General features: G+C 34.7%; 3 protein-coding genes across 4 annotated transcripts; all 3 read left to right on the forward strand.

Annotated features, from left to right (window-relative positions):
- Nucleotides 1-478: 478 nt before the first annotated feature.
- Nucleotides 479-1,444, forward strand: LOC131488687 (olfactory receptor 52N4-like). Its single transcript, XM_058690547.1, has one exon. The coding sequence runs from the start codon at nt 479-481 to the stop codon at nt 1,442-1,444; it is 966 nt and encodes a 321-aa protein (XP_058546530.1).
- A 12,705-nt stretch (nt 1,445-14,149) lies between these two features.
- On the forward strand, nt 14,150-15,302 carry LOC131488688 (putative olfactory receptor 56B2). Of its 2 annotated transcripts, XM_058690549.1 has the most exons (2): nt 14,150-14,168; nt 14,365-15,302. In XM_058690549.1, the coding sequence occupies exons 1-2, from the start codon at nt 14,150-14,152 to the stop codon at nt 15,300-15,302; spliced, it is 957 nt and encodes a 318-aa protein (XP_058546532.1). The 2 variants fall into 2 exon arrangements, with proteins under 2 accessions (XP_058546532.1, XP_058546531.1); XM_058690548.1 differs by lacking the exon at nt 14,150-14,168 and having other exon boundaries at nt 14,282-15,302.
- Nucleotides 15,303-23,272: 7,970 nt separating this feature from the next.
- LOC131488689 (putative olfactory receptor 56B2) lies at nt 23,273-24,232 on the forward strand. The gene has a single exon (XM_058690550.1). It carries the CDS (start codon nt 23,273-23,275, stop codon nt 24,230-24,232), a length of 960 nt encoding a protein of 319 aa, XP_058546533.1.
- Nucleotides 24,233-25,220: the final 988 nt, after the last annotated feature.

The raw sequence follows: 25,220 nt of genomic DNA on the forward strand, positions 1-25,220 counted from the left end.
AAACACTCAAAGGGAGATATGCATAGTAATTAACATTTAAATAACATATGCTAACAAAACATCATGAGAAAGATCATAATATAATTATCATTCATTATAAATTTGAGTATTGAATTTATGAATATTGAATCTATTCCTTTTTGTTTCAAAATAGTGAAGACACAATATATGTCACAAAATCTGGAAACCAATGAGTGCTAAATATTCATTTTGAATGTATCATTAAATTAATGAATTAATGATAAACACACTCTGGGTTTGAACTATGTTTCAGTATTCTCTCATGTTGGCAATATTTGGTTGATATTAAAATGCACACTTGACAGAAAGAGAAAGGGAGAGTGAGAGAGAAAGTATGGCTAAAATTTCTCTCTTTTTTTAAAAGAATTTTTCCCCTATCTTGGAGGATCAGCAAACAAAAAAAAAACAGAAACACACAAAAATCTATAAGCTGTTTAATGATTACAGTAACGTGATCATGCTAATGTTAAACCAAACAGACCTGACTCCAGCCTCATTCATTCTTAATGGGATCCCAGGACTGGAGGATGTGCACATGTGGATTTCCTTCCCATTCTGCTCCATGTATGCTGTGGCAGTGGTAGGGAATTGTGGGCTCCTCTACCTCATCCGCTATGAGGACTCCCTGCACAGGACCATGTACTATTTCTTGGCTATGCTTTCCCTAACGGATCTTGTCATGTGCACTACTACAATCCCTAAAGCTCTCTGCATCTTCTGGTTCCACCTTAAGGAAATCAGCTTTAATGAATGCCTAGTCCAGATGTTCTTCATCTATACCTCAACAGGGATGGAATCTGGGGTACTCATGCTTATGGCGCTGGACCGTTATGTGGCCATCTGCTACCCTCTGCGCTACTCAACTATCCTTACCAATCCTGTCATTGCAAAGGTTGGGCTTGCTACTTTCCTGAGAGTGGTGCTGCTTGTCATTCCTTTGACTTTCATCATCAAGAGGCTACCCTACTGTAGAGGGAATATACTACACCATACCTACTGTGACCATATGTCTGTAGCCAAGTTATCCTGTGGAAATATCAAGGTCAATGTCATCTATGGTCTGATGGTTGCCCTCCTGATTGGGGGCTTTGACATCCTGTGCATAACAATCTCCTACACCATGATCCTCCGGGCAGTAGTCAGCCTCTCCTCAGCAGATGCTCGGCAGAAGGCCTTCAGCACCTGCACTGCCCACATCTGTGCCATCGTTTTCTCCTACAGTCCAGCCTTCTTCTGTTTCTTTTCCCACCGCTTTGGGGGCCACACAATTCCTCCATCTTGCCACATCATTGTGGCCAATATTTATCTGCTCCTGCCTCCCACTATGAACCCTATTGTCTATGGAGTGAAAACCAAACAGATACGAGACTGTGTCATAAGGATCTTTTCAAGTTCTAAGGACATCAAATCCCACAGCATATGAAAGGGATATTTGTAAGGGAAGGAAGGAGGAGTGAAGTAGAAGAGAAGCAAAGGGGGGAAAAAAGGAAGAGAAGAGAAAGGGAAGGGAGTCTACAGGAGGAAATAGAATAAAAGAAATACTTCTGTTGGTTGTTTTGTCAGGATCTAATAATGCCTTCCTGAAAGTACCATTTGGGCCAAGAAAATGGAGAGTGTTGAGTATCTCATTCTCACTCAGTGTCTTCGGAATCCTAATATCACTGTCATGCCCACAACATTTTCTATGTGTTTTCATCTCCTCTGTGAAGGACTGGTCTCATCATTAATCAGGTTTCCACAAACAAAAACATAATGAGACAACTGAGGGACATGAAATCAGCTTTGATGGATGTTTGATGGAAGGCAATCATCTACAACCAGATGCCAGTTTGTCCAATTTCAAAATAGTGATTGGAATTTCCAGTTTGAAAATATATTGTTACTTTATTTGCTCTATTTTAAATGAATTGCTGTATTTTTGTCATCATTACCAAAATTCCTCTATTTTCTCAATGTTGTTTTCCTGACAGAGAATCTATGAAATGTTCATGAGGACATTAGTTTAATGCGGTTTCAGCCTCTACATTTTTAATTTGGAAATAAGTTAGGCACCTAACCACATCTCTCCTAGCGTGTCCCAAACAAAACTGTTTCCTTACAGACTGGTGGGATATGCAGTTCTTTTCAAAATTAGCTTCAATAATAGTGTGGAGAGGTGGAAATACCTGTTAGCCAAATTAAGAAGGCTAACGGTATGCATTATTTTATGAGCACAGGATTAGGAAAGAACAAAAGGTACTTATTTTGTCTTCTTTCCATTCAAGAATGAAATTCGTGAAATAAAATTCACAGTTTTTCATCTTCATATTCTTACAAATTAATAACTAGTGGATAGACCAAAAAGTAGTAATTTTACATGAATTTCACAGAAGTAATGCCAATTAAAATAATGCAGAGTAAATTCATTAATTTAATTTCTCCCTCTCCAAGTAACAAGAATACACATTTCTTCCAGTGATTCAATTTATGGGTACTCATTAAGTTTTATTTAATTATGTCAAGTTTCCTATACTGCTCCCATTATAAAATCCTGCAAAACATCTGCCCCACCCCTCAAAATATAATTATTCTCCATGTATCATCTTTTCACTTCTCACTGTAACAGCAAGCCTTCTATAAAAGAAATTGTCAACATTCACTTTCTCTTCTCATAACCACTTTCCCTATAGTTTGTCTTTCTAACCATCACCTGGAATTAGTTTTGGTGATTTTATCATTGCCTTCCAAAGTAAATTGAATAGGTCATTCTGTAATCTCATGGAACATTACCTCTCAGAAATATTGTATGTGTATACCCCAGAGTAGCTTAACTTGTTCACACCCTTGGAAAAGCTTTTCTTTCTGTTCTTCAATTCATGTATTTGCTCCCTTTTTTTCCCCCATAAAAAACCTCTTTCTTTTACTCTACAAGCAGGAACACTATTTGGGTTTCTATCTGAATCTGTGCTCCCTGAATTGCAATTCTTTGGTCCCATATAAATTCTCATTTACCTCCCCCCCCAAAAATATATGTTTAATTTATTTATTCCTGTTGTTTTGAAATATATATATTTTTTAATATCAGAAGCATTAAAAATGTCATGTTTTTCTCCACTTTTGCTGAACACTCTTTACAACCGCTAGTTTCATGGGGTGACATAGGATATCTTTGCCTTGCTCTTTTTTTTTCCATACAGAGTGTTTATTTTATTACCACAGGTCACAAATGAAACATCACACTGCAAGAAATGTGTTCCAGATGACTGAGTTTACTGAAATTGATAAAATACCTTATTCGTATTTGCTGATGTGAAAACTCATTAGTAGTTCTTGATGTTAGTAGCATGGAGTCTCTGTTGAATATGATACAAGCTGGGGTTGTTTGTATGTATCTTTTGTTAAGGCAGGAAGTTTTCTTTTTTTTTTTTTTTAGTGTTTTTATGATAAACTGGTATAGAACCATAAAAATCACTTTCTATAACTTCTATAAATATTAAGATAATTATATGATCTTTGTTTCTTTTTTAATATGGTAGGTATATCAATTAGCTGCATCAAATCACTTATGTATCACTGAGATAAACATTTCTTGTTTATTACATAGTTTTAATACACTATTATTGGTTAACTAATCTTTTACTTACAATTTTTGTTATAAATAATGAAGAAACTGTGCCTATAATTTTGTTTCTTCATATCATCTCTATAAAGTACATGTCTTTGAAATTAACATTGTAAGTGCTTGGCAAAATGAATTGTATATCTTTTCTTATTTTACCATTTTCTGGTATACTTTGCATAATTAAAAAATTATCTATCACTTGAAATTTGCTCTTCTGCTGTGAACAGAAACAATCTGGGCCTACAGGATTATTTACTTGTTGGGGGGAATGGAGTGGATTGAAAGGGTTTGAATATGGTATTAATTGTCTTTAATTTTGCCCTGTTTAATTTTTTAGTTCTCTTCTGTTATTTTTTGTTTTCAAATATGTTAGCATATAGTGCTTAAAATGTAAAAAGTATTTAAAGAGTGCATGCTATTTGGTTCTTATACTTTTAGGGCCCAAATTTGGTTTTTTTGCATCTTATTTATAATTTTTCTCTCACTCAGATATATAAGAAATGTATCTATATTAATAATATTTTTAGAATAAGTTTTTTTTCATTAATCTTCAATATTTTTTATAGTTTTATTTCCTGTTTTTATTGCATTAAATTCTGTCCTGTCCTGATTATTTTAGTTTTTGACTTAATTCACTTGTTCTTCATCTGTATTTCTGTATAAAATATTGGATTTGTTATGGTTAAAATGTTTTTTTTCTTTTTGATAGAAGTTAAAAATTAAAAAAAGAGAACTTATTTGGATATAGTTTTTACATATGTCATCCACATTTTATCATGAAATTCTTTAAATATAATTTGTTTTTATGAAATTTCTTTTTCTCCCTACAAGATATTAAGTAGCATATATTTTAGATTCTGGCCAAACTGTCCTCTCTTATTAAGTTCTAGTTTTCTTCTGTTATAGTCAGATAATATTTTTATTGATGTAAATTTTGAGAGGACTGAGACATTGGAACCCAAAATATGTTTATTTATGTGTACATATCTTGTGGTCTCATTAATAGATGTGTGTTTTCTCTTTGTTGTAGGGTTCTGTATCTCTTCTTTGTTCATACTTGTTAATCATGTTATTCATGGCTTTTTTATTCATATGTGTCAGGTTTAAGGTCCAATGTTAGTAAAGGGGTTTCTCCAGTTACTATATCATCGAGATCCATAAAAATTCTTATTTATATGCTTTTTTAAAATTGATTTTTTTCTCTACCCAAATTGTTCGTGAGGGCAGGAACATTGTTCTTCTTATTCAGCACAGTAACTATAGGCATGGCTCAGGTGCATGTGCATACACACAACATTCAAAACATATTAGTTGAATAAAGAAATAAATGCATTGATGAGATTATCAAAAGGGAATTTAGGAAAAGAAACTTCAGTCCAAATTCTGAAGAACAATAATACTTAAAGAGTGGGCATTAGAATAAAAGACCATCCAACTTTCTTGGAAGGAATGAATAGGGATGTGAAAAGAATTATTGGTGTATAACAGCTCTGAGTAAAAGGAAGGCAGTGTTTTCTTTCTTTCTTTTTTTTTAATGTTTGTTTACTTTTGAGAGAGACAGAACACGAGTAGGGTAGGGGAAGAGAGAGAGGGAGACACAGAATCAGAAACAGGGTCCAGGCTCCTAATTGTTAGCACAGAGCCCAACATGGGGCTCAAACTCACAGACTGCGAGATCATAATCTCAGCCGTAGTTGGTTGCTAACCGACTGAGCCACCCAGGGAAACCACTGACTGCCTTCCCAAGAAGGCAGTGTTTCCTGATGAAGGACTGAGTCAAATATAGTTTGTCACAGTAAAATTGTATAACAAGCAACCATAAAACTTCAGAGGCACACAATAAAAAATTAGTTTTGTCCATGAGCCAAGGACTCACCTGGAGACTTGTGTTAATTTACGTTAGAATTATCTTGCTGATCCTAGCTGGGTTTGTTCATGTATCCAGCAGTCAGCTGGCTGGATGAGTTGAGACTGACTGGGGGACAGCCTCATTTGAGACTCACTTCTACCACATGGGTCATGAATCCTTTCAAGCTGGAAAGCTCCTTCATTTGTAACATGTTACTGGTCAGGTTCCAAGAGAGGAGGTGAAAAGTATATGCATTTTGCAAGCCTATAATTATATCTAGTTTTCTATTGTCCCATTGACCAAAGCAAGAGAGCTAAGCCCAAGATATTAGACAGGCGACTGTACAAATTTATAGGTCTAAGGGTGTGAATATCGACAGACCATTAGCTGCGGTCTCTATGAGGATTTCGTTAGTAAGGAAGTTTAATGACAAGAAACTGTATTACAGTAGAATTAATAATAGGTACAAAAAGAAGAAAACAACAACACTTATAAAAATATTATCTATGAAGCAAATGAGACTATTAGTTTCTTCCTAATGATTGAGAATTAAACATATTTAAATGTTTGAAGGAGAAAGCAGTAAAAATTGAAATGCAGACCCCAAAGGCAAAAAATAAACAATAAAAAGTGAGTATCTGAGATACTGAGATAAGTATCTGAGACCAGGAGCACATCTGGAGGCAATAGCCGGAAGAGGAGCAATCTCTTCCGCTATGACAGGCGGACTGGTGGAGAGGGGTGAAAAACGGGCTGTGCTTGTGACTTCGGTAAGAAGTCAGTTTAATTTACAGAAAATGTTATCTTCTTCTTTCTCTCCTCTCACCCTCTGGTTTATTTGTAGAACACCTTCTAAAATGGAGCACTCTTCTCATTATCTTATATACTTATTAGGTTTTTTTTTTTAATTTAACTCTTAACTGATATAATCTCGAGAAAATAAAACTAACATCTTGCCCAGAAACTTAATTTGAAAGTTCCCCTGTGTCTTAACCAAACTTGCATATTACCACTGTGTATCTTACCCTACTTCCTGAATACGCAATTCCTTGTGTTTGAAATATGCTTACTTTTCTCTTTTACCTTTTTGGAGTGCTCCTGCTCACCCTCCAAAGTCCACCTCAAAATTTATGTATTCTGCCTTTTTTATTATTTATCACATGTATAATTGATGCTTCTATAATTGCTTGCTTCTACATGCTCTTTTATAATACAGAAATGTACATAATACTATATTAATCGTGTTGTGTTATATAGGTTATTACATTATTATACTATATTAATAATGTGACTTTCACCTTTGATAGACAATAATTTCTTCAAACTCAAGATCTTTGGTTCATTGCTTAAAATTTCCAGCAAATGAAAATGTCTGAACATGGTTGAAGTTTCTAAATACTCATTAAATGTGGGTACTTTTGTAAGTAAATGAATGGATCGTCTATACTTAGATTTTATACATAATCACAACAATAGAATATTCAATTTTGCGAGAGCACATGGACTTTTTTGAAAACCTATAACGTCAGAATCTACAAAGTATCACATATCTGGCTCCATATTCAAGGCACAGATTTGGATAAGATGAGCATTTGTACTCAGAAATTGTACAACTATGAAGAGGATGCGCTGATGATAAAGGGGGCAATGTCTTAAAATTTAGTACTGCTGGTTTTGTTAAGAAGGGAAATATGGGGCGCCTGGGTGGCGCAGTCGGTTAAGCGTCCGACTTCAGCCAGGTCACGATCTCGCGGTCGGTGAGTTCGAGCCCCGCGTCGGGCTCTGGGCTGATGGCTGGGAGCCTGGACCCTGTTTCTGATTCTTTGTCTCCCTCTCTCTCTGCCCCTCCCCCGTTCATGCTCTGTCTCTCTCTGTCCCAAAAATAAAAATAAAAAACGTTGAAAAAAAAATTAAAAAAAAAAAAAGGGAAATATGCTCGTGGTTAAAGAAACATTTTGATATAGAAATAGAATTTGGAATACGCCTGAGAATAAGTGAAAATGACTAATAGAGATTTTAATCTAGTGTTGGGGTTGTTTTTTGTGTATACAAGATGAATGGGAAGTAGTGAGCACTTGGATTCCAAGTTTAGTTCCACCACATTCTAACTGTATGACGACAGGCCACTTTCTTCACATTTATGCACATCAGTTTACTCATGTATACAGTGGGCAAATAATAGTAATGAACTTCATGGAGGTATTATGAGAATTAATTTTTTAATATATGTAACATGTTTAGAATATCTTATGGCATGCAAGAAGTACTAGACAAGTGTTTGCTATTTTTTTGTGTGAAATAGATAAAGTAGTTCTGATACTGGCTTGCATGAAGGAAAAAAAAAAACTTACAAAAGGCTTCCTTTAAAGAGAAAGCTATGCTAAAATGTAGATATTTAAATACATTTATGCCTGTATGTAATAAAAGCTTAGCTGCATCAAACCCAGATTAGGGTGTTGGCTAAATGATGTGATTTCAATACTTGTTCCTAATTACGTTGCTGGATTTGACTGACTTCAGACTGACTTGGGACTTACTGGCCCTAGGGAATTGGCTTTCTCGCCACAGAACAGGCCACTGAATTTCTCTCCACTGATCATAAAACCCTGAAGTTCATCTTCAGTACTGGTATCCCATCTCTGGTTATCCTGAAGGCCATTACTTAAGATAAGTCAAATACAGCACACCCACAGTAAGTACATAGTTGGGGACAAAGCCAATCTTTTCATCTTCTGCAGAGATATGGGGATGTCTTCTACAGAAAAGAAGGACCCATCTGTGATAAGCATAACTGTATAATAATCTCCAGTGATTCTATAGAAATCATGAAATCACTTGGTGCCAAATTAACATAAATCCTGGAAAATTTAACCAAACTTGATAGGACAAAATGATGGAATTTCCATAACCACTATGCTGTAATACGTAAAAAAAATATTATAGTATATTAGTACTGACATTGTTTAGAATCATATTCACTGTTTTGTCAATTTTCTTTTATTAGATGTTATGTATCTTACGATTTTTCAGAAAATTTTCCAAACTCAAGATTTAGTTGGCTGTATCAGAAGTCATCACTTTCCTTTGGGTTTCTGTAACATATTTATACTCCTGTTTCTCTTAGCTTTCTGTCTCCTAATAATCATGGTATTAAGCCTTGATGGCTACTGTCCTGAGTAAGGAAAGAGCCATCCAATGGCCTCATTTAAACTGACCACATAAATATTAATTCTGCTTCTATTTTGCAAGGATTTTAACAGAATTTAATTGTTAATACAAACCCAGGAGCTAGAACTGAATTATCTTATTTCATGGTTAGAAGAGAGGATCCTAGAGGCTAAGGTAATTTTTCAAGTTCATTGGGGCCACATAGAGCTACATTTCACTCAAAATATTTGAAGGTTTTCTGAACTCTAAGAACAATACATTTTGGGTGTGTAGCTTTCAGTAGGAAGCCCTGTAACTGAAAAGACACTCAGCTATTCTTAAATGTCTGGCCAGAAATATTAAGTTTTAGCACAAGTCAGTAAATAAATAAACATAATGCACGGTAAGAACACATTACACTGTGTGTTCACTAACTGGAATTAAAATAAAAACTTAAACCCACCAAGTCAATGCAAATGCAAAAAAAAAAAAAAGAATACATTACTCAGTTTTTCTTCAAAGTAATATTTTGTGTTTTACTAACACATTAGCCTTTGGACCTCTAATGTATTGATGAATGTGAACTGAGATAGTGGGCATCTCTGTCCTGTTGATTAAATAAATGATCTTTGTTAGACAATACTTACCATATTACAAAAGTTCTTTTTTAAATACCTGTTGTTGAAGTTGATTTTTAAAATTATAAATAGATAAAATCAAATACTTCTCTGACCTACCTGACACATATTTATTTTCCTTTAATTTTTAAAAACATTAATAGCATTTATGTTTTAGACCAACTAGGTTCAAAGCAAAATTGAGCAGAAGGCAGTGGGTCAAAAAGAAATTAAAAAAAAAATTATCATATGATCCAGCAATTCCACTTCTGGATATATACTTAATCAAATTGAAAGTAAGGTCTCAGACATATTTATAAATCCATGTATATAGCAGAATTATGCACAATAGCTAAAATATAGAAGCAACCCAAGAGGCCATCAACCAGTGAATGAATAAACAAAATGTGGTGTGTGTGCGTGTGTGTGTGTGTGTGATGGAATATTACTCAACCTTAAAAAGGGAGGAAATTCTGCAATAGGCTACAATATGGATTGACCTTGGGGACATTATTTTGAATGAAATAAACCAGTCAGAAAAAGACAAATACTGTTTGATTCTACTTATATGAGATACTCAGTAGTCAAAAAAAAAAGACAGGGTAATGGTGGTGGCCAGGCGATTGAGGGAAGAGAGAATGTTCAATAGTTATAGAATATCAATTTTACAAGATAAAAAGAATTATGGGAACGGGTGGTGGTGATAGTTGCACACAATGGGAATGTATTTAATGTCATTGAACTGTACACTTAAAAATAGTTAAGATAATAAATTTCATGCAATTTGGGTTACACCACAATAAAAGAAAATTGAGCAGAAGGTGTACAGAGATATCCTATGTATTGCCTGCCCCCGTACATACATTTCTAAAATGATATGTTTTAATGTCATGAATTATAAATAATATATCTCTAATGATAAACTATATCTGGTTGTGTATGGTAGATATATTTTACATGTTGCATAATTAGATTTGCAAATATTAGAAATTTATAATCAAAATAGTCCTAAAACATTTCTTTTTGCAAGGTATTTTCCGGTTTGAAATTGTCTTATTCTAGCAGCTTGAAAGTTTTCCTCTTTTTATAATTCCTTGAATAACTGCAGAGGATAGCAATTATATCTTCTAAGAAGTAAATTTTAAGATATAATTTAAGAGTTAATATTAGATCCTTTGGCATATTATTCTGATATTTTACACATTTCCAACTTCTGTTTCAATTTATTTATCTATTCAGTCAATCATAGTAAGCTTTACACTCTTTAAAATATTGCACAGTTCCTGAATGTCCAGTTTTGATTCATAAAGTATACCACTATATTCTTTAATATTTCAAAACAATTTTTCCAAATGCTATGTCTCAACTTTGAGTTTTTGTTTTCTGTTGAATAAGTTCTTAGATTGTGTTTATTTTTTAAATGTTTTTATTTATTTTTGAGAGTGAGAGAGCACAAGCAGAATTAGGGAGAGGGAGAGAGGGAGACACAGAATCCGAAGCAGGCTCCAGGCTCTGAACTGTCAGCACAGAGCCTGACGCAGAGTTCGAACTTATAAACCACAAGATTGTGACCTGAGCCGAAGTCAGATGCTTAACCGACTGAACCATCCCGGTAACCCAGATTGTGTCTATTTTTAATTAAAATATAGTTAACATACATGTTACATTAGTTTCAGGGGTACAACAAAGTGATTTGAAAGTCTTTATGTTATGCTGTGTTCACACAAGTGTAGCTAGCTACCATCTGTCACCATATGACACGATTACAACACCACTGAATATATTTCCTGTAGTGTGCTTTTCATCCCTGTGACTTATTCATTCCATAACTGGAAGCCTATATTTCCCCTCCCCTTCCCCTATGCCTAAGATTGTGTCTATTTTACGACACTCTTTAAATAATAGCTTTCATTTTTTGAGACTTCTTACTACATTTTTCCAGTTCCACTACTTTGCTCTCTTATTTTTATTGTTTTCTTTGTTTAATCTGAAATTAGTTGCTGTAATGCCTTGTATTATATCATTACTTTATCACTTCATAGACACTTTTTTGTTTTCTATTGTATACATTTGAAGTTACAGATTTATTAATGCTTATTAAATTTACAAATGTATTAACCATATTCCCAAAGGTTTAAGTTCATCATTATTTTTCTATTCTTTCTTTTTTACAATTTCTATTATTATATTATATTTGTTACATTTATAAGTTCATACTGTTCCTAAATATTTCCAAATGTATGTATTCTTTTGTCTCTATAAGAATTTTTTGTTATTTCTCACTTATGGCCCATAACATGATGTATCTTGTGTACTTAAAATAGTCTGTAATCTCCAATTTTTGCATGTAGGTTTATAATTAAACCCTTGGGTACAAAATTGTTAATACTGTTATCAGACATATCATTACCAATTATTGTTTACATATTTGTTTCAAGAAATATATTTTCACATTTCTCACCCTAACTTTAAATTTGTAATTTTCTACTTGAATTTCTTACAAGTTATGGTTCAGTGTTCAGATTCAGGTGAGTCACAAATATTATATTATCCTATAAATTGTCCCATACATCACTGCATAATTGTTATTTTTAACTCCATTAATGCTTTATTTTTTTTTCAACGTTTTTTATTTATTTTTGGGACAGAGAGAGACAGAGCATGAACGGGGGAGGGGCAGAGAGAGAGGGAGACACAGAATCGGAAACAGGCTCCAGGCTCCGAGCCATCAGCCCAGAGCCTGACGCGGGGCTCGAACTCACGGACCGCGAGATCGTGACCTGGCTGAAGTCGGACGCTTAACCGACTGCGCCACCCAGGCGCCCCCATTAATGCTTTAAAAATAGCTGATACTGATGTTATTATATTGCTTTAAGAATACTTGATTCTTTCTATACATTTACTTTCCAACTTTGCACTTTTAGTGCCCCTTAGAAATAATACAAGTTTTTAAAAAAAAAATTAATTTGAAAATTCCTCCTGTAATCTGCAAATGTATTCTAATAATTATTGTATTTACCGATGTATATGAATTGTCTTTTTCATGCCAATATCCATTATTTTATTTTTGTTTTGATAAAATATCCATTATTCTTTTCTAACTCTATATTGTTTTGATTTGCTTCTCCCTTACATTTTTTAACATTCTCCATTACATTTTCCCTTACATCATTCCTTTACATTTTTAACATACGTGAATATGTCACTATGTCTGTTAACAGCTCAAACCTCCTCATGAATAATTCAAGAATCATGGGCATATAAACTGCTTAATCCTCCTCCAGTATTCTTTCATATAACAAATATGTACTGAGTGTATATTAAGTGCCAGGCATTATAAATGATATAAATTACACAAATACCATGTCTTTGCTTTCTTTTTTTTAAATTAATTTTTATTATTTTTTTTTTTTTGAGAGAGAGAGACAGAGACAGAGCACGAGCGGGGGAGGGGGGGTGCGGGCAGAAAGAGAGGGAGACAGAATCTGAAGCAGGCTCCAGGTTCTGAGCTGTCAGCATAGAGCCCGTTGCAGGGTTGGAGCTCATCAACCGTGAGATCATGACCTGAGCCAAAGTGAAATGCTTAACCGACTAAGCCACCCCTTGCTTTTGCTTTCTTTGGGAGATATGTATATTAACTTAATGAACTAGACACTGACACCCATTATTGCTCCTTCTTTGGGAAGTTAGAAACAGTCTTTCTGTTTGTTCTTTTAAGTGAAGTTGAAATTATTCCATTGCTCTGAACTGATGAAGGAATCTCACTGTCAGTACCCAAAATAGCACGCCCAAAGCTATTTCACTGTTTGGGTTTGGGTGTCAAAATGCCAAACCATAAACACTAGAGCTTTTAACCTATATAGTATATATCTAAACTACTATAGCATCAGTTTGAAATTTTAAAAACTTTGATTACATTTATCTCTTCATTTCGATCTCAAGTATTTTTAATTCTTAACTTGAAATTTAGCATATTTGTTAAAAATATTGCTATGTTTTCTTAACAATTAAAAATTAATAGTTACATCTTATTTCATTTAATTAGTTCATTATGTTGTAAGGAGTATAAAATGCCATTATCTGGATTAGGTGAATATATCCACCAAGACTATATTAACACTACCTTTCTGTACATACTATCATTTTAAGACACAGTTATTTTTAAATACTCTTTATTTATATTGTATCCTTAATATATGCAATCCTTAAGAAGAAATAAATAAATAGCACACATTTTGAAAGAACACACAATGTAATCTCCTTTCATTTTAAATACAAAATATTAGTAAAATACTATATCAAAGAAATGTCTTATATAGAGAGTAATTTGATCTTATCAGAACTTCTGAATAAAATATTGATCCCATACTCATTAGTTTGTCAGTTTTGTTTTTGTTTTCACTTCTGCTTTATTAAGTATAATGTGACTGTCTGGACTACTTAAGAAGCAAAACTATGTCCAAAAGGGGAAAGTTACACAAAACCAGAAAGAACTGGCTTGAAAATACTGAGATTTCCAACCCATGTTGAAAACCCATATTTATAGTTGCATGGACTTAGGTAAGTAGCATACTGGACAGCACTTTACTGCTTATAAAATTAATATACTAAATGAACTCATATATTTTAATGACATATAAATAATATTCTATAACCTTATCTGTCATCTGAGAAGACTCCATGCATGGAAATCTCTACTCTGAGACTTGCATTTGGTCTACAAAGAAAGCAATCTACCAGCAAAGTCAAACTTAAAGACCAGGCTATGACATGAGATGGTTTTCTTTTTATCAAGCTTCCATGACATAATATGGAAGATAATAAGCAAGACCCTATTGCTATACTGTTCTATTCCTCAATTATCAGAGAGTTGAAATCTTACAACTTTCTTTATAGAGTATTTGTGATGATTGAATGACTCCTAATTTGAAACGTGTTACCAACATTCCAGTTTTGTAATAATATCACACAAATGTTAGTACTGAAATGAGAATAATGAAGATGAATACCCCTTTTAATCTCATGAACCCAGGTAACTCCTTTTCAAATACTTACAGTGTTTGTGATATTAAGTACAGTAACTTTGAATGTTTTCTTCCCTTAGTGAAGGATGTTCCAGCATCCTGGAGATTCCAACATCTCTAAGTTCCAGGTCTCTGAGTTCATTCTGATGGGATTCCCAGGCATTCACACCTGGCAGCACTGGCTCTCCCTGCCCCTGGCTCTGCTCTACCTCTTAGCTCTCACTGCCAACATCTTTATCCTGATCATCATCAATCAGGAGGCCACACTGCATCAGCCTATGTACTTTTTCCTAGGTGTCCTGGCTGTTGTAGACATGGGACTGGCTACCACCATCATGCCCAAGATTTTGGCCATCTTATGGTTCAGTGCCAAGGCCATCAGTCTCCCTGAGTGTTTTGCTCAGATGTATGTCATACATTGTTTTGTAGCCATGGAATCAGGTATCTTTGTCTGTATGGCTATAGATAGATATATAGCCATTTGCAAACCACTACGCTATCCAGCAATAGTTACTGATTCTTTTGTGGTCAAGGCAACTGTGTTCATGGCACTTAGAAACAGCCTGGCTACCATCCCAGTGCCTGTGTTGGCTGCTCAGAGACACTACTGCTCACAGAACCAAATTGAGCACTGCCTGTGCTCTAACCTTGGAGTCACTAGCTTATCCTGTGATGACAGGACAATCAACAGCGTCTACCAGCTACTTCTGGCATGGACACTGATGGGGAGTGACCTGGCTTTGATTTTTTTATCATATGCTTTGATACTTCACTCGGTGCTAAAGCTGAACTCAGCAGAAGCTGCTTCCAAAGCCCTAAGTACCTGCACTTCCCACCTCATCCTCATTTTGTTCTTTTACACAGTCATTGTTGTCATTTCCATCACCCATAATGCAGCAATGACGCTTCCCCTTGTCCCAGTTCTCCTCAATGTATTACACAATGTCATTCCTCCTGCCCTCAACCCCATGGTGTATGCACTCAAGAACAGGGAGCTTAGGCAGGGCTTGTATAAGGTTCTGAAGATGGACAAGGAGAACTAACCCTGAGAATGGGCTCACTTAGATAATTCTCCCACATATTTATCCATCATATTATCCAATCATTACACATGGCAGAAGAACTAAGGAACATGTACACTGGCAACTTTCAGTTAGTATAAGGAAACTGTGGTGAAAGTGAAACTTCACAAAAAGGGGTGATACTAATATTTGAAATCTTGGTAGTCAGAAAAGTTTTTCGCCATAACACAATGATGCTGATTGTCTCAAGGATTCCAAGGGACAAGTGCAATATGCATCTCATTTTCCTACCTAGTTGCCCTGGCTAGAACTTCTAGACAATGTTGAATGAGGTGGCTAAGGCAGATATATGCCAGTCTCTTCTTTTTAATGGAAGAGTTTAGTCCATGCATATTAATTTGCTTAGTAATAACATAGTACCAATTTCTGCTGTTTGTATATATGCTTTCTAATGTGTCTTATATCTTTTAAAATTAGCAAAGGACTTGAATAGACATTTCTGTAAAGAAGATGTGCAATTTCCTTCATGCACATGAAGGAATGCTCAACATCATTAGTCATTAGACGAATTCAAATCAAAACCACAAGATAGCACTATATCCTCTAAATTGGCCTTAATTCTTTGTTGTTGTTGTTGTTGTTGTTGTTGTTGAAGTATAATTAACATACAGTGTTATATTAGTCTCAGGTGTACAATATAATGATTGAAAACATTATTCAGTTATCATCACGATAAGTGCACTCTTAATCTCCTTTATCTATTTCCCCTATCCCCTCCTCCCTTACCTTCCTCTGGCAAACAATTTGTTCTCAGTATTTAAGAGTGGATTTTTGTTTGCTTGCTTGTCTCCATTTTCTTTGTTAGTTCATTTGTTTTGTTTCTTAAATTCCACATATAAGTGAAATCATATGGTATTTATTTTTCTCTGGCTGACATTGCTCTTAACATTATACCCTCTAGGTCCTTCCATGTTGTTGCAAATTGAAAGAGCTCATTCTTTTTTATGGCAAGTAATATTTCATTGTATATATATACTACATGTTCTTTCTCCATTCATCTATGGACACTTGGGTTGCTTCCATATCTTGGCTATTGTAAATATTATGGCAAAAAGACACAGGGGTGCATACATATGTTTTTGAATTTGTGTTTTCATTTTCTTTGAGCAAATACTTAGACGTGGAATTACTGAATTATATGGTAATTCTATTTTTAATTTTTTGAGGAACCACCATAGTGTTTTCCCAAGTGGCTGTACCAATTTGCATTCCCACCAGAGGTTTTTTTTTAGTATCTTGTACTTTGAAAATTATAAGACACTGATGAAAGAAATTGAAGATGATACAAGCAAATGGAAAGATATTCCATACTTATATATAGTTTGGAAGAACCAATATTGTTAAAATGTCCATACTACCCAAAGCAATCTATAGATTCAATCCAATGCCTATCAAAATACCAACATTTTTCACAGAACTAGAACAAATAATCCGAAAATTTGTATGAAACCACAAAGACCTAAGCTAACAAAGTAATTTTGAGAAGGCAGAACAAAGCTGGAGGTATCAAATTTCAAGATATGCTACAAAGCTGTAGTAATCAAAACAATATGGCACTGGCACAAAAATAGACACAGGGATCAATGGAACAGAATAGAGAACCCAGAATGTAACCCATGCTTATATGGTCAATGAATCTATAACAGAGAAGGCAAGAATATTCAATGGGGAAAATATAGTCTCTTCAAAAGATGGTGTTTGGAAAACTGGACAGCTACATGCAAAAGAATAAAACTGGACCACTATCTTATACCCTACACACAATAAACTTAAAATGGATTAAAGACCTAACTGTGAGACCTGAAATCATAAAACTTCTAGAAGAAAACATATGCAGTAATTTCTTTGGCATTGGCCTTAGCAACTTTTTTCTAGATATGTTCTTAAGCAAGTGAAACAAAACCACAAATGAACCAAAATAGTCTTTCACAGACTAAAGAAAACCATCAACAAAACAAAAAGGCAACCTATTGAATGGGAAAAAATATTTTCAAATGATATATAAATCAGGGTAATATCTAAAATGTATAAAGAACTTATATAACTCACACCAAAACAATAAATAATATGATCAAAAATGGCTTTATTTTTTTAAATATATGAAATTTATTGTCAAATTGGTTTCTATACAACACCCATTGCTCATCCCAAAAGACGCCCTCTTCAATACCCATCACCCACCCTCCCCTCCCTCCCACCCCCCATCAGCCCTCAGTTTGTTCTCACAAAAATGGCTTTAATTCTTTTCAATTAGTCAGTGTCAGAGATTTTGTGGAAATATTGGTGTACTCACACATTGCTGATGGGAATATAAAATCATACAGGAGATGTTAAGACAGTTCAAAAATTACTCAAAAAGTTGAAAACAACTACCATATGACTAATCAGTTCAAACCCTTAGTATCAAAAGAACCCAAATGTCCATCAGCTGCCTAATGAATGAACAGGCTGAGACATATTCATCCACAAGGCATTACTATTTATCCATAAAAAGGATGAAATACTGATACATGCAATTATAGAGATGAACTTTGAAAACATTATGCTACATGAAAAAAATTAAACATAAAAGTTACATGTTTCATGATTACAGTTATTGGATGTCCAAAATAGGTGATCTATTGAATCAGAGAGCGTATTAGTTATTGTCAGGGGCAAGAGAGACAGGAGAATAGGGAATGACTAATGGTTATGGAATTTTCTTCTGAGCTAACAGAAATATTTTGGAATTATAAAGTGCTAATACTTGCACAGCATTGAGAATGTACTTTAATCCACCCAATTGTACATTTTCAAACAGTTTAACTGGGTAATTTTATGGTATGTGAGTTTTGCCCCTCAAAAAGAAAAGATTAAATGAAAAAAGTGCTAAAAATGTTCTCTACATATGTATTTGTTGATCATTTCCAGCAAAATAAAGAAATATGTATGTCTAAGAGTAGGAAATGGTTTAAAAATTATGTAAATACATATTATGTAATGTTATATAATCATAATATTAATGAATAATCCTATTTTGAATGTGATTCTTATATAATGTCAATTGAAAATGGCAGAATTTATTTTAATATGGTATTATCCAAACTTTCTTCAAAAACATATATAGCAAAAGTGTATTAAGAAATGTATTAGAAGTTACCTCTACATTATAGGATATGAGTTTTGTTTATCTATTCCAAACTCATTTTAGTTTTTTCCGTCAATAAAAATATATAAGCATTACTCATTATCTAATAAAAGTCATAAAAATAAAATCAGATATTACATTTTATAATTGCTATTATCACCATTAATATCTCAAATTTTTATTATTTATTGCAACATCAAAATATTCTTGTCCTAATATGTAGGCGTAATAAACCTGAGCCTGAATTTCTACAATGCCATAATATCATAAACATTGTCACTTTAAGGTGAAATAAACAATTAAAGAACACATAAATGTGTGTGATGGTGATTGAAACTTTGTGAAAAATTTAAATGCTTTCAACTTGTGTCCTGAAGAACTTGACACTAAAAGAAACGAAATTCTCAATGAATATTAAAATCACTAACTTTCATTAAAATTTCCTGTCTCGTTCTCACCCCCCATGCATAATTCTTCACACACAAGTACACCAATATTCATGCATATTAAATTATTCTCTTATTTGTGCACCATCTCATAAGTGGTAAGAATGTAAAGCTTCTCTTTTTCTACTTCAGTAAGGGTTAGTTTGACTCTTATACCAGCGTCTGTGTCTCTAATATGGTGCAATATACCCTTGGGAGACATAACATTGTTATTTAAAGATTCAATTCAGTAGTACAGACATCAAGAGATTTAGAGGTGGAGGGTTGCGCATATACATAGCATCAGGACGTTTTTTACCTCAACACTTGGACCAGATTTCATTCATCTGTCTTCTACAGAGAAACTAAGGTACTAAAGGACATCAAAAGTGAGACTAGTGACAGGATTTAATAAACTTGTCAGTACTGAGATAAATAGGAGCCAGGCTTTGAGGATATATGAATTGATTATTATAAATTCACAAACACAGGTTTGGTTCCATCCATCAATTTGAAGGCATTAATGCCATAAATGATTGGATTTTCTTTACAATGTTCATTTCCTCAATTCTCAGAGTACCATTCAGTGTAATTTTCCCTCGCGATTATGAATATGTATGTTATCTCCCTAACCAAACAGGAATCACTGGCCCTGTTGTAGCAGAAGTGAGATATGAATCATCCCCATGACCAGAAGAAATGAAGAGCTAGAGACTAGTTTTCAGTCATGGTCAGAACATTCTTGCTTTTCACCTGTCATCCCATTATCTTGGAATGAGAATCTAATTTACTTGCTTCATTCCTAGAGAGATTTATTTGTCACTATGCTTCTTCCATTCTAGATAGCAAAATCTACTTGGAGGAAACCTCTGTCATATTGAAAGAACACTCAGGGTTGTAAAATAAGGACCATCCAGTGAGGAAACATGCTTATTGTCTATGGAGTTTGAAAATGAAAACAGACAATAGATGATAAAAAAGTTTACCTTATAAACAGCTATATTTGTGTGTTAATGCTACTACCTCAATATACCTGTACATTTTCCTTGCAGAAAAATTAAGTTATAATGTATTGAAATCATTTAAATTGTTATGGAAAAGATGTGCTATGATTTGTGGTTATTGCTATATTATATGGTATTAACTTGGAGCTTTAACTGAGAATTTGGCAAATGTATTGAAGGTGGACTGAAATCTCTCAGGTAATATTAAAACCATTAGAGTAATCACCACTAGAACTATCAAAAGGAAACACATGGAAAATAAATATTTATCTCATAGAAGAAATATATTCTTAAGAATGGAGCACAAGTAATATCAGAGACAGATTTCTTAAACTCAATTTATGGGTTTGTATGCTTTTGCTCATTTTCTACTTTCTTTTCTTGCATTGAGTCAAGAATTGACTTCAAAAAACAGAGAAATAAATGAAGAATGATCCTATTTTCAACATTTTGACAACTAGTAACACTCATCAAATACTAATAAATAAAACATTTCAAATCTATCATACATATGCAGTAATCAAATGTTATGGGTGTACAAATACATAGTATATATACATGGATATAAGTTGTTGCAGATTTGTACCTCAATAATTTTTAAAAGAAACATGAAATATAATTATCTATAAATACTAAGGAGAAATTTACAGCCCTCACAAAGAGACTTGATGACAATTTTAGCATGTAAGAAATCAAATTTTAATATTGCAAACTCCTACTATCCTTTATCTATAATACAAATTATAAGGCTTTTGAGAGTCTTGCAATTATTAGCTTAAATGCACATTAATACCGCTATGCAAGATATTGTGGATTAGCTAATGAGTTGCAACATATTTCAGTGAATTCCCCACTTTGCATTTTCCACCTTGGATGAATAAATTGAAAATATTACTTCAGGGTTTTCTATTAATTTGTGAGTGGAAAACCATATCATCCCTCTAGTCTTGACTGATCTGTGATGACACCAGGACAGTATTCAAAGAGCATTCTTATTAGTTTGCCTTATGTTGCTTTGCTACTTCCAAAAAGTGTTGCTTTTTGAAGTATCTAATCTTTCATTCTCCTATACGAATTATGGTAAAAGAGAAATGTAGGTTGGAAAACTGCATAAAGAACAACTTGACATCTCTGACTCATCCACTATGCAACACAACATTAATTATCAACTTATGATGCCTGGTCATTCTGGGAGGAAACATTAACATGTACTATACATGCAGATGCATCCACTGCGATGTGGGCAAGGGGGAATGAAAGGGCTGAATTCAATATTCATATTTAAGTGTGAGGCCCAGAGTGTCCAAGAACACTGGAAGTCCATCACATATTCCTCCAGGAATTAACCATGTGGATTCTTTTCTAAAAAAAGAGTGAGTAAAGACCTATAAACACTGATAACTAAGGATGTCAACAATGGGGCAAAGAGGTCCCCAAGAGGACCAAAGTAAATCCTACCAATTGCTGAGACTCAATCATCACCTGGAGTTTCACATCAGCTTCAAAGACTTTTTATTAACTGTGAATTCATGCTCAAAGATTCCAAGATATTTGACAAATAGATCCAAAATTAAAGATAAAAGAGCAAGCTATAAAAATTTAAAAAATTGAAAGTAATATCTTATGAAAATAACAGATATAAAACAGAATAGGTATATTTACATAAATACATATCTTCTTAATATACAACTCTTCATTATGATATATATATAACAGAATGTGTTTACTTGGGTGAGGAAGAATATATGTGTCATGTCTATTTATACACTGCTCTTCTGTAGATACTATAATTTGAACCACAATATGTTCCAAATATTCTGTTTTTATATTAAGTTCTTAATATGTCCAGTTTTAAGGGAAATAATAATAAATAGCACATATTTGGTAGAAGTACATCACAAAAGTCTGTTTCACTTTTACCTCTTAATGAAGAAATTATTGAATTAAGGAATTGCTTAGATATACAGTAATTCAGTAATATGACTTAAAACCCTTATCTCAAACTCATATTCTCAAAAACATGTATTACTCATTACAGTGAGAGGATCTACTTGGCTCCAAGAGGAAAAGTATGTAGAAATAGGAGAAAGTTACTCAAAACTTGAATCAATTGGATTTAAAGAGCACTGAGGGGCGCCTGGGTGGCGCAGTCGGTTAAGCGTCCGACTTCAGCCAGGTCACGAGCTCGCGGTCCGTGAGTTCGAGCCCCGCGTCAGGCTCTGGGCTGATGGCTCGGAGCCTGGAGCCTGTGTCCGATTCTGTGTCTCCCTCTCTCTCTGCCCCTCCCCCGTTCATGCTCTGTCTCTCTCTGTCCCAAAAATAAATAAAAAACGTTGAAAAAAAAAATTTAAAGAGCACTGAGATTCCTGAAACACATTTCTCTCTGTTCTAGTTACTTGGATTTGGGTAAGTTATTAGAAATTTTGGAAATTTGTTTCTTCACAAAAAAATTGGGTATACTAATTTACTCCATGCATTTTCATTAAAACTAAATAATATTCATGAATACCTCAAAAAATCCCATGTACCTGAGTAAATGCAGTAATTTTCAAAATCTATAACCTGATCCATGACCTAAATGTCTTAATGCCTAAACATTCTATTCTCATTCTGTACTCTCTCAATGCCTAAACATCTCTACTCTCATTCTGCACTCTCATTCTATACCTGCAAATTATTTGTTGCCCAGAGCTGGAAGGATGAGTCAAACAGTCTGTAAAGAAAGTAACCCCATAGCAAAATCAAAGTGAAGAGGCCAGCTTGTGGTATCAGATCACTTTTCTCTTATTCAGGCTCCATGATTTACCAGACAGAAGATAATGACCAAGGTCCTGAAAATTCTACTGTGCAATTCTTCAATTATGGAATGGTGTAAGTAATATGTTCTGTCTTATGGAACTTTTAGGATGATTAACTGAGTTAACACATAGAAAGTGCTATCACAGTTTTCATTTCACCAGAAGTGTCCATAAATATTAGTGGTAGGATCAGAATAATGAAGATGAAGAACCCTCAATTTCAACATCTTAAACATGGATAACTTCTTTCCAAATGTAATCAGAGAGGTTATTAAAAATAATGACCCTGGGGCCCCTGGTGGCTCAGTCAGTTAAATGTCCGACTTGGCTTAGGTCATGACCTAGTGGTTCATGGGTTTGATCCTCCCTTGGGCTCTGTGCTGACAGCTTGGAGTTTGAAGCTTGTTTTGGATTCTGTGTTTCCCTCTCTGCTTCTTCCTCAATTGTCCTCTCTCTCTCTCTCTCACTCTCTCCTTGTCTCTGTCTCTATCTCTCTCTGTCTCTCTCTCTTTCAAAAATACATAAACATTTAAAATAAAAGAATAATGACCCTGAATACTTTCCTTCTTAGGGAAGGATGTTCCAGCATCCCGGAGATTCCAACATCTCTAAGTTCCAGGTCTCTGAGTTCATTCTGATGGGATTCCCAGGCATTCACACCTGGCAGCACTGGCTCTCCCTGCCCCTGGCTCTGCTCTACCTCTTAGCTCTCACTGCCAACATCCTTATCCTGATCATCATCAATCAGGAGGCCACACTGCATCAGCCTATGTACTATTTCCTGGGGATCCTGGCTGTGGTAGACATGGGACTGGCTACCAACATCATGCCCAAAATTTTGGCTATTTTATGGTTCAACACCAAGGCCATCAGTCTCCCTGAGTGTTTTGCTCAGATGTATGTCATACATTGTTTTGTGGGCATGGAATCAGGTATCTTTGTCTGCATGGCTATAGATAGATATGTAGCCATTTGTAAACCACTACACTATCCAGCAATAATCACTGAATCTTTTGTGGTCAAAGCAACTGTGCTCATGGCCCTCCGAAATACCCTAACTACCATCCCAGTGCCTGTGTTGGCTGCTGAGAGACACTACTGCTCACAGAACCAAATTGAGCACTGCCTGTGCTCTAATCTTGCAGTCACTAGCTTATCCTGTGATGACAGGACAATTAACAGCATCTACCAGCTACTTCTGGCATGGACACTGATGGGGAGTGATGTGGCTTTGATTTTTTTATCATATGTTTTGATACTACACTCAGTGCTGAAGCTGAACTCAGCAGAAGCTGCTTCCAAAGCCCTAAGTACCTGCACTTCCCACCTCATCCTAATCCTATTCTTCTACACAGTTGTCATTGTCATTTCCATCACCCATAGTGAAGCAATCACGCTTCCCCTTGTCCCAGTTCTTCTCAATGTACTTGAAAACACCATTCCTCCTGCCCTCAACCCCATGGTGTATGCACTCAAGAATAAGGAGATGAGACAGGGCGTGTATAAGTTTCTAAAGCTAAACACTAAGGGCAACTAACATGACCATGAGGCTCACTTTTAATTTTCATATTAATTCATCGATTATATTCTCAAACACTGCATATTGCAGAAAGAACTAAGGAACATATAATCTGGCAACTACTCAGTATAAGAAATCTGGTGAAAATGAAACTTCAAAATATAACTACATTTGAAACATTCGTTGTCAAGAATGATTTCCAGATGAACAAAATGATGCTTATTATCTCAAGGAATCCAAGGGAGGGATGAATAGAATATGCATCTCACTTTTTTACCTGGCCTCCCTAGCTAAAACTTCTAGATAATGTGTAACTGAGGTAGTTAGAACAGATATCTGCCAATCTTTTTTAAATTGGAGTTTAATTGACGTGCATTGGTGTAAGTAGTGATACTGATACTGATACTGCCATTTGTCTTTTGCTTTCTAATGTGTCATATATATTTTTAAGTGGACAAAAGTACTTGAATAGACATTTCTCTAAAGAAGATGTGCAATTGCCATCAAGCACATAAAGACATGCTCATCTTGTTTGTCATTAGACAAATTCAAATGAAACCACAATAGACCCCATATATCCCCTAAAATGGCTGTAATTTTTTTAAGTTTATTTTTGAGAGAGAGACAGAGCATGAGTGGGGAGGGGCCGAGAGACGGGGAGACACAGATCCGAAGCAGGCTCTAGGCTCTGAGCTGTCAGCACAGAGCCCAACGTTGGGCTCAAACTTGTCAACCTTGAGATCATGACCTGAGCTGAAGTCGGACGCTCAAGTGACTGAGCCACCCAGGTGCCCCTAAAATGGCTGTAATTTTTTAAATTAGCCAGTGTTGGAGATTTTGTGTGAATATTACAATCCTCATACATTGTTAGTGAGAATATAAAATCATGCATGAGATGTGGAAAGCAGTTTGATATTTATTCAGAAATTTGAACGCAATTACCATATGACTCAGCAGCTCAACCTCTAAGTATATACCCAAATGAATGACAACTAATATTATAACA

This window comes from Neofelis nebulosa, chromosome 10 (genome assembly GCF_028018385.1).
Source record: "Neofelis nebulosa isolate mNeoNeb1 chromosome 10, mNeoNeb1.pri, whole genome shotgun sequence".
In the NCBI taxonomy this organism is placed as follows: domain Eukaryota; kingdom Metazoa; phylum Chordata; class Mammalia; order Carnivora; family Felidae; genus Neofelis; species Neofelis nebulosa.

Bases quoted from the DNA above. Each gene is read 5' to 3' on its own strand.
- LOC131488689 (XM_058690550.1), top strand. From the start codon at position 23,273: ATGTTCCAGCATCCCGGAGATTCCAACATCTCTAAGTTCCAGGTCTCT.
- LOC131488687 (XM_058690547.1), top strand. From the start codon at position 479: ATGCTAATGTTAAACCAAACAGACCTGACTCCAGCCTCATTCATTCTT.